General features: G+C 65.4%; 3 protein-coding genes across 3 annotated transcripts in view; 1 reads left to right on the forward strand and 2 right to left on the reverse strand.

The window, feature by feature from the left end:
• Positions 1–1,319: 1,319 nt before the first annotated feature.
• On the reverse strand, positions 1,320–1,640 carry EMIHUDRAFT_48742 (hypothetical protein; the record flags this gene model as incomplete). Its single annotated transcript, XM_005775599.1, has 1 exon — positions 1,320–1,640. A coding segment is annotated over one exon (321 nt), but the record flags the coding sequence as incomplete, so codon positions are not given.
• Positions 1,641–3,471: 1,831 nt separating this feature from the next.
• EMIHUDRAFT_239923 (hypothetical protein) lies at positions 3,472–5,672 on the forward strand (the record flags this gene model as incomplete). The annotated part of the gene is made up of 4 exons (XM_005775600.1): positions 3,472–3,567; positions 3,690–4,345; positions 4,768–5,494; positions 5,598–5,672. 4 exons carry the CDS (start codon positions 3,472–3,474, stop codon positions 5,670–5,672), a joined length of 1,554 nt encoding a protein of 517 aa, XP_005775657.1.
• Positions 5,673–5,798: 126 nt separating this feature from the next.
• Positions 5,799–9,083, reverse strand: part of EMIHUDRAFT_469577 (hypothetical protein) — a 5,698-nt gene continuing 2,413 nt past the window's right edge. Inside the window, exons 6-11 of the mRNA XM_005775601.1 lie at positions 8,881–8,916; positions 8,527–8,720; positions 8,329–8,407; positions 7,884–7,907; positions 6,286–6,373; positions 5,799–6,214 (exon numbers count right to left, since the gene is read on the reverse strand). Of these exons, the coding sequence (XP_005775658.1) occupies positions 5,895–6,214; positions 6,286–6,373; positions 7,884–7,907; positions 8,329–8,407; positions 8,527–8,720; positions 8,881–8,916 (741 nt within the window). The 3' untranslated portion in view covers positions 5,799–5,894. The remainder of the gene's footprint in view (positions 6,215–6,285; positions 6,374–7,883; positions 7,908–8,328; positions 8,408–8,526; positions 8,721–8,880; positions 8,917–9,083) is intronic.

Raw genomic sequence — 9,083 nt, forward strand, 5'->3', positions numbered from 1 at the left:
GTTGCAGGAGAGTACACCAGCCATCACTTTAGTTGGTATAGTACCCCAACTTCACCCGGCGCGTGATTGTTTTTAGTTTCCCATAAGTAGGGTAGGTAGGTAGGTAGGTAGGTAGGGGCACCGCAGTGGCCGGTCAGGTTTTCCCAGAATTTCAGCATGCTGGTTGCTGGCCGCCCCAAGTCCAAGCAAAAAGAATACACAGCTGCTGAGTTGTTTTTTTACACTCTTTTTCCTCTCTCACGTGCATTCGAGGAGGACTGTGACCGGGTTTGCGATGAGACTGAGGGGTTGGTCGGGGTTTATAGTGCTGTAACCGACCGCCTCTCTCATACTACATGTAACACCCACCTCGCGAGCCGATCTCCGAAAGTGGCTCCTGTCCTCCTTCGCAATGTGCATGAGCGATCGCGACCGCGAGGTGGTGCGAGAGGCGGCGCGGGAGCGGATCCGCCCGGTGGAGGAGGCGGGCGGGGGAAGATGATTGATGGAATGGGACTGGGGGAGTGAGCGCGGCTCGCGGTCGGTTGCCGAGTCCTGCCATCCCCCGTGTCGCGGAAGAGCGAGCCGGCTCGGGTTCGAGTTCTGAGGCTGTCCATGCTCGGTGGATCTGTCTTGTCCTCCCCCCGACATGGCACGCCAGAGTGTCCCTTGTAATGCAATAGCTTGTGATGCGAGAAGCGTGCGTTGTGTTCTTGTGTTTTTATCCGCTTTCCCTCTGGCTCGACGAGCGGCTGGGTTCCAACTTTTTGCGGGATATGGTATGGTAGGGTCGCGGCCCAAAGGGTGGGGGGGTATGGTCCTGGCCGCCCAAGACTAGCCCTCGCCAGGGGTGGGGGGGTGTGTATGGTCCCTCGGCCCCTCCCTCTACTGCCGCCGCCGAGCCCGCAGCGCCATGAGGTAGGAGCACGCGCCCGTGTCGCGGAGCTGCTGCAGCTGCTCCACGCTTACCTCCACTCAACCAGGTCTTGCATGCCTCGCAGTAGACCATGCGGAGATCCTCGGGCCGGTTCTGAGGAGTCCCCGCTCCAGTGACCAATGTATTACCGCGGGCATGCCCCATCCGTGGGTGGTCACCCGAGCCGGTGCATAGAAGGCGTGGGCGAGGCCGCTGCGGTCCTACCGGATCGATCTTGTACATTTTTGGTCGCCTCACGCGACCGGCAGTCGTCCGGACGTGCAGAACTCCGAGCCGGGCAAGCCGTTGGGCTACAATGCACAGGCACCACACCGTCCCAACCCTCATCAAAACACCTGCCTGATGATGGTCGCAAAATCCGTTATCAGCGTAAATCGAGCTCGCCAGCATCCTTGCGGCGACGAAGCGCTGCGGGAACATCGCCTGTCAGTTGGTTGCCGGACAAAAGAGATAGCTTCTCCAACACTGTGCATTGGCCCAGCGCCTCAGGGATCGGACCTGTCAGCAGGTTGTTGTGCAGGTAGAGCCTTCTCAGTGCTCTACATGCGCCAAGTGCCTCTGGGATAGAACCTGTCAGTTGGTTGCCGTCCAAACCCAGCTCCTCCAATGCAATACACTTGCCCAGTGCATCAGGGATTGGGCCACTGAGCATGCATGCATCCATGTACAGAACCTGCAGCTGGGCGCCAAATCCGACAGCTCGCTCGAGAACACCCCATGCACCTGAAGCTGTCACCCTGCTTCCTGCCAGCTCCAGCCGAAGGTCAACGAGCGTCAGTGGCAGCGATGAAGCCAGTAGGCGCACCATATCGTCGTCACAACGCGTGCAGTTGCGCAGTGACAACGACAGTTTGCGAAGGCCAGAGCTGGCCACTTTTGCTGCCACCGACTCCATGTCATCTCCCTGCTCAAGCAGAAGCCGCCAAGACGCTGCAGCAAATGCGCCGTGTAGCCGTGCGTTCGTCGCATCATAGGCAGGGCAGCCCTCAAGCACGGGCGCCTCGAGCGCGTCGCCACGTCGTCCAGCCATATAGTTGAGGATGTGCGTCTGATCCCTGGCGTACGATGCCTGGCCGGCTTGGACATGGATCCCAAAACTGCGCCGCATACGATCAGGCGGGAAGGACGCCTGTCGACGTGCCTGTGCTGCTGCCTCGCCTGCATCTGCTGGGCATAGTCCACTGGTGAGGCCGACCGCGCGTAGATTCCGCACAACTGGAAGGCGCGATAAGACCATGTCCCAGGTCACCGGCACACCAGCCTCTTGCGCTGCTGCTTGTGCTGCTTTCCACGCCTCCTTTTTCCTGCCCATATCATATGCCTCGCATGCCTCCGTTGCTGTGTACACTTCGTACTTCTCGTGGTTGAGGCCGAGGAAGATCTCCAGGCAGCACCAGATGCGCGTGTAGGAGACTACCTCCTCGTCGAGCACGGTGACGACACGCCCCTCTGCCAGCTCAATCGCCTTGACAAACGAGCTCTCTGATGGATCGGCAGTCACAGCGCTGTCGAGGTCGTGCTGGTTGTTGGCATACGCGCACACCCAGTATCTGGCATCGTCGCCAAGCTTGTGGTCGGCCGCGTGCTGCTCAAGGCAGCGAAGGAAGAGATAGACCGGCTCACCCCACCAGTGGCTCACAAACCACTGTGGGATCTGCGGCCCGCTTGACACCATCTCGACATAAGAGCAGCGCTGCCGCTCAGTCGCCGGCTTGATGACGTACTTCGTTGCATCATAGAGCGTCACCCGCTCTGGCGTGAGCAGTACGCCCTTGATATTAGTCCACTGCTCAGCCTCGCACCGCCGCTCAATGTGCGCATAGACTGCACGCAGCTGGCGAAGGGTGAGCGCGCGCTCCTCTGTCTTCACAATCGAGCAGCCACCACCACGTGGTCGCAGATCACCAAACAAGTCACCAGGCACCATCTCAGGCAGCGCCGGCACGCTCTGGGCTCGACCTTCGTTGATGAGGCTCAGCCCGCGACGGCGTGCACGTGCACGGTAGAAAGGCTCAAGGTACCGGAGTTAAGAACTCTTAAAATGTGACTGCATCAGAGATGGGACCGCAGCGATTCGTGAAGGGGGAGGCCAGCCTCCCCCAAACCCCCTCCGGTGAGCGAGGGGAGTGCCCCTCATCCGCTACGCTCCTCCCCCTATGCAGTCTTCCGTAAGGGGTTGGCTGCGCCAAAAAGATTCGGGGGCCACCTAGCCGCACTCTCATGTCCACGAGCGGCGTACAATCTCCGGAGTTTCAGGCGAGCATGCCCCACGGGCTGCGAGCCGGCCGCGAGGGCGGCGGCGTCGCGATGGCGGCATGGCGCAAGCCAGCTGCCAGTGGCAGCCTAGCTAGTGGCAACGAGAGTGTCGGCGAGCGGCAGTGACGGCGACGGCGATCGAGCCAGAGCAGCATGGGTCCGTCTGTCTCTCCGACGAACGCCGCCTGCCATCCCAGGGAACCCTCCCACCCGGCACAGTCTTCAGTCTATGGTGGCCGCCTCGATACTGCAGCGGCACGACCATATGAGCAGCACCGACCTGTGACGCAGACTGTCCCATGGAAGCGGTGCGGCAGCGCCAGCGCGTGTGCAGCGCGGCCATCGCGTACCAGCGCAGTCTCGCTCCACGCTGGCTGCCCTGCTCGTTGCGGCTCGTGCCGTCGCTCGCTGGTCCTCGTGCGCGCCGCCGGACCTGTGCGTGTCTGGACGGCCGCGACGATGAGCGCTCCCCCCCGCCACCGCACACACGCGCGTTCGCAGTCAGCGCCTGCCGTAGGGTAGCGGCGGCGCGCGCGGAGCGTCCGAGGGCACCCAGCACCAACGCCTCGGCAACCATTGCCTCAATTCCGCCAACGCCACCCACCGCCACAACGCCGCACTTGCAGCCGTCCACCGTGCGCTCACCAGCGTCACGAGCGACGCCCTGCCAGTTGGCTCGATCCAGCTGGCCGACAAGGGAGACGGGACCCCCGCCTCCAAGGCTGAGCGGAGGGGCTACTACGCCCACGTCAACAAGGGACACATCCCAGACTTGATCCGCTTTGGCTCCACGACCACGTGCTGGGAGTTCAAGTGCTACACTCCGTTCCTCCCCTCCGGCGCAAAGGGCAACGGCTCTGCTCGCTGCGGAGGCGCCGCCTCCCGTGCCGACGGGCACTTCATCGCGCTTGGCAACACTGAGGAGCACCTCTCCGTCGTCGTTCTCGGCCACCCCCAACGGGGTGACCCGGACACGGAGGAGCAGTTGGACCGCGTCAGCGGCGACGGATGGGTGGCAGCGAAGGACGGCGATTACGCTGACGCCCTCACCAAGGGTCACACGGTCATCCTCCTCGTGACCGAGTCGACCGGAGCATTCTCCGCCGACCTCGATCGCGTCCTCCGCCAGCTTGCGAGGACCGCACGCGCCAGTGGGTCCATTGACCACACGCCGTATGGCACCTCTCGCGCGTCCACCCGCTCACACTACACCTTCCACTCCGCCGCCATCTCCGCCGCCATCGTCACCGCCGACGCCCTCACCATTCAGAACTCGGCCGCCGCCCTCGGCTTCGAGCTCACCCTCGACCCTCGCGATCTCGCCCGGCGCTCGTCGGGTCGGCCGCCATCGCGGTCGGCGCCACCACCTCCTCCCGCCCCCCCCGCAGCCACTGCCGCGCGGCTGCCAATGCGACCGACCCCACCCTCCTTCCCCGACCCCGCCCTAAACGCCCCCGACAGCGAAGCCCGCGCCGCGCGCGGCACCCCCACCGACTCTACCTCCGACCCCAGGGCCTAGGCGGCCCGCCATGAAATCTAGCCGTGTGTGCTGGCGTCCGGGTCCCAGCGGGTTTTCACGTAACAAGTACACACAGGGTCTGCGATGAGTACCAAGCCGAAGCCACGGATTCTGGGATCCCGCGTTTGCGTCCCGCTCCGATGCAGACCGGTCGAGGAGCGGGACGCGCTCCCTGCTACTCCTCGCTCTTCTTCCCCTCGGGTCGCAACTCGAGGGATGTCGAGGTGTTACAGTGCCGCACGCGCATGCTGGCCAGCGGATGCGTCGCCATTACTCTGGTTGCCATATTCGCCTCGCTCGCCATTCCTTACCTCTCTGGCGCATTCCGCATCGCGTGTGTCTCTCCGTGCTATGTGCTCGTCTTAGGAGCCTCGCAAGCCAACGCATCGCCAAAGTGGCTGCGCAACTCGACTTGCATCGCGCTCGTCCCGATCCTGCCTGTACTCATAGACTACATCTGCCGCGTAGAAGCGGTGGACATTGACCTGGGAGAAGACGACAAGGATACGTGGCTCGAGGAGCAGCTCGAGGACGACCTCGAGGAGCATGCGGTCAACCATACGGATCTGCACCTACTCGAGGCGTCGATGCTGGCCGACCTGCTGCTCATCTGCGGTTCCTTCGTCCTCGCCGAAGCATCGCAGCGCCTCGCACGGGAGCGCCTCGGCAGCGCTGGAGCCCAGCCTGCATGGATCTCCTCCCCGTTTGGGTTCCGCAGTGTCTCCACCTCATCCTCAGAGCGACTCTCGGACCGTGCGTCCGATGACGATGGCGCCGCGGCCTCCCGCTCCTCGCCTGCCACGGTGCGCCGCGGGGGAGTTCCTCCACTTGCCAAGCTGCAGCCACTCACCGGCCATCCGTCGCAGCCCTGCGTGACGCCGGCTACTCGATGGCTGCCGACGGCAGCTCGCCGAGCGCGATGGCGCGAGGGGGCTGCGCGATTCGCCTTCTCGCCGCGACACGACGTCCGGGGCCGGCTAAGGCTCCCCGCAGGCCGCCTTCGCTCGCCACTTGCACTTTCCTCGCCCACGCGCACGCCGGGAAAGCCTTCGCCACCGCCAAGATGACGCCCTTGTGTGTCTCTCTGAGCTTTGCGTTGGCAGAAATCGCACACAATACCAAAACCTTCGTCAATACACCACTATTTTAAGAATCGCGAGGAGTGTGCGCCACTCTGCTGGGTCGCGGCGACCATCTTCAGCGTCACCTTCCCTCGGCGCCACCTCCGCCAGCCTCATCCTCTGCGACGGTGTCCCCCTCCGTCGCGGCGGCTGCCTGCGGCGCTACTGCTATGCTGCCCAACGAGGGCGGTCTGGTCCCGTCGGGGCGCGCGCCCATATCGAGCCGCGCCATCGCCGAGGCGACCAGCCAGGGCTTCTGCCGGTCCTCGACGGCGTCTCCGTCGGCAGCAGTGAGCGAGTCGGTCGGCGGCGGGTGCAGCTCCTCGAGCGACGTGGAGAAGACGCTGCCGATCGCGGCGCCCTGCCCGGACGTGGCCGCCAGCACCGGGTCCTGCGTGTCGCCTACAGGAAGGTTCCAGGAAAGGTCCAGGAAAGGTCCAGGAAAGGTCCAGGAAGAGGGTCCTGCGTGTCACCTCCGCCCGACGGGTCGCTCTCTGCGTCCGCGTCGAAGACCTCGAAGCCGCCGCTCGACACGGGGTGCTCCAGCCCGAGCAGCGAGGCCTATGGGGTGTGTCGTGGACGTGTCGTGGACGTGTCTCGGACGCCGGGGCGGCCCAGCCCCAGGGAGAGGAAGGCCGCCGGTCGCTCCGCCGCCGGCGGCTGCCGCGGCGGCGGCGGCGGCTTTGCGCGGTATGGCGCCGGCTCGAAGCCGGGCTCGTGTATTGCGAGCAGCACCTGGTCGGGGGGAGGGGGGGGGGTTTTAGGGGGCGGGGCGTGGGGGGGGGGGCCGGAGGTCCTTGCTTTGGACGGGCACGTCAGCCTTTCGCGCGGCGTGCGGCGTGCGGCGTGGGTCGGGTGTTTCGGGGGTCGGGAGTTTGGGGGGGGGTCGGCGTTGTGGTGGATTGGGGGTGGAAGGGCTGAGGCACATCGCGGTCGCTGTCGGCGCGCAACGCCTCCGCCATCCGCGCGACGAGCGGGTGGCTAGCGAGCTCGGCGCTCGGCAGCAGCAGCTCCTTTGTCAGCCGCGCGACGAGCAGCCGCACCTGGCGCGTCGCGGACGCGTCTCGAGGATGCGTCCCCCGACGGTGCTGCCTCTCGGCTGCCTCCTCTCGGCTGCCTCTCGGCTGCCTCTCGGCTGTCTCCCGGCTGTCTCCCGGCTGCCTCCCGGCTGCCTCTCGGCTGCCTCCCGGCTGCAGCCCGGATCCTCGGCGTGCTCTCGTCTCCGGCGTCTCGGCTAGCGCCGCGCGTCTCGGCTAGCGCACGCGGCCCTCCGCGAGGGTGGCGCCATATCTCGCCCATATCTCGCCCATATCTCGCCCATATCTCGCCCATATCTCGATGCACGTTTGGCACGCGGTCCTCCGCGAGCGTGGCGAGCTCGGCGAGCAGATGCTCCCTCGTCAGCTGCGGCGGCAAGTCCGCCACCAGCGAGGTGCAGATCTGCACACAGTTCGCGCGCCTGCCCACGCCCGCAGCGGGGGGTGAAAGAGACGGGGTCTGCACAGCGACGGCACGGGGCCTGCAACGCTGCTGGCGCGCCGGTGGCACGAGGCGGACGAGGCCATGTTGCAGACCATCCGCAGGAACGCGGCGAGCGGCGAGGCATCGGCGAGGGGCCTGTCCGCGAAGGAGCCCCTCATTCCCCCCCCCCCCCCCTTTACTAGGTGCGGCGAAAGCGGCGGCGAGCGGCCTCGGCTCGTCGGCAAACAGAGAGGCGAGCAGCGCGCCGACCTGTTCACAGCCAGCCCTGTGAAGCGAGGCTGCGTCGCGGCGGCGCCGCGCGGGCGGGGGAAAGGGGGGGGGGCTGTCTTTCCTTGTGCGTGCGTGTGGGTCGAGCGACCACAGGGAGTGGCACACACACCGACATTGACTCGACGAGTGATGGACATCAGCGAGACCCAGCCACACAGTCTCACACACACACGCGCGCGCGCGACACGAGGACGGGGGCGAGCTCTCAGGGGGCGCGCCAAGGAGAGGAGAGGAGAGGAGAGGAGAGGAGAGGAGCAGGAGCAGGAGAGGGGGAAAAAAAAAGGAGGACGGGGGCCGAGCTCTCAGGGGCGGCGCCAACCTTTGCCATCGCCGCGATCCGAACCTAAGGGAAGGTAAGGCAAACCTCTCCACACACACGAGGTAGTGGGGCAAGGGGGGGGCGACCCTCGCGTCTCCACGTCTAACGACAGGAGCCCCACGGCATTCAAAGTGCAAGGCCCAGTGCGCGTGGGTGAGCGGTGTGTGTGATGCGAACCTCGGCCACGGAGTCAGTGGCGAGATATGGGGAGATATGGGGAGATATGGGGAGATATGGGGAGATGCGAACCTCGGCCACCGAGTCAGTGGCGAGATATGGGGAGATATGGGGAGATATGGGGAGATGCGAACCTCGGCCACCGAGTCCGTGGCGAGATATGGGGAGATATGGGGAGATATGGGGAGATATGGGGAGATGCGAACCTCGGCCACCGAGTCCGTGGCGAGATATGGGGAGATATGGGGAGATATGGGGAGATGCGAACCTCGGCCACCGAGTCCGTGGCGAGGTCGAGCGCGAGCGGGACGAGCGACTCGACGGCCGCCTGGCGCAGGAGGAGCGAGCTAGGCCGAGCTTGTCCGAGCTTGTCCGAGATTGTGTCCGAGATTGTCCGAGCTTGTCCGCCTCGCGCGGGAAGAGCGGGCCGATGTCCGCGAGCTGCAGCGCCAGCGTGTGCCGGAACCTCCAGTTGTCTGTCTCGGCCCGCATCTCGACGATGGCGCCGAGGTACTTGTGGCGCGCTTCGGGCGAGAGGGCGCGCAGGAAGGGCGCGATCGACGCGACCACGCCAACCTTGACCTCGTCGAGGTCCTTGAGAAAGTAGTCGAACGTCGGAACCAGCTCCGACTCGGTGAGCCCGCTGCCGAGGATGGACGCCTGGTTGCGGCCGACTCGAGCTCGGGCCCTCTCCGGCTCGGTGAGCCATCTCGGCGGATCTCGGAGGATCTCGGCGGATCTCGGCGAATCTCGGCGGATCTCGGAGGATCTCGGCGGATCTCGCCAGCTCGTGCATGGCGCACGACAGCGTGCGCCGGACCTTCCACTGCATGTTTGTCGTCAGGGTGCGGAACGCCTGGGGAAACAGGCGGGGGGGGGGGGGGGGGTCAAGGTGAACCTCCGGGTTGGGGTTTGGGTTTTGGGGGGGGATGGGGGGGGGGCTTTCCAGGGGTTGGGTTGGGGGAAAAGGGTTTGGCCCCTTTCCCGGGTTGGGGTTGGGGGTTGGGGTCTGGGCTTCGGGGT

Source organism: Emiliania huxleyi (assembly GCF_000372725.1).
Source record: "Emiliania huxleyi CCMP1516 unplaced genomic scaffold EMIHUscaffold_299, whole genome shotgun sequence".
NCBI lineage: Eukaryota > Haptophyta > Isochrysidales > Noelaerhabdaceae > Emiliania > Emiliania huxleyi.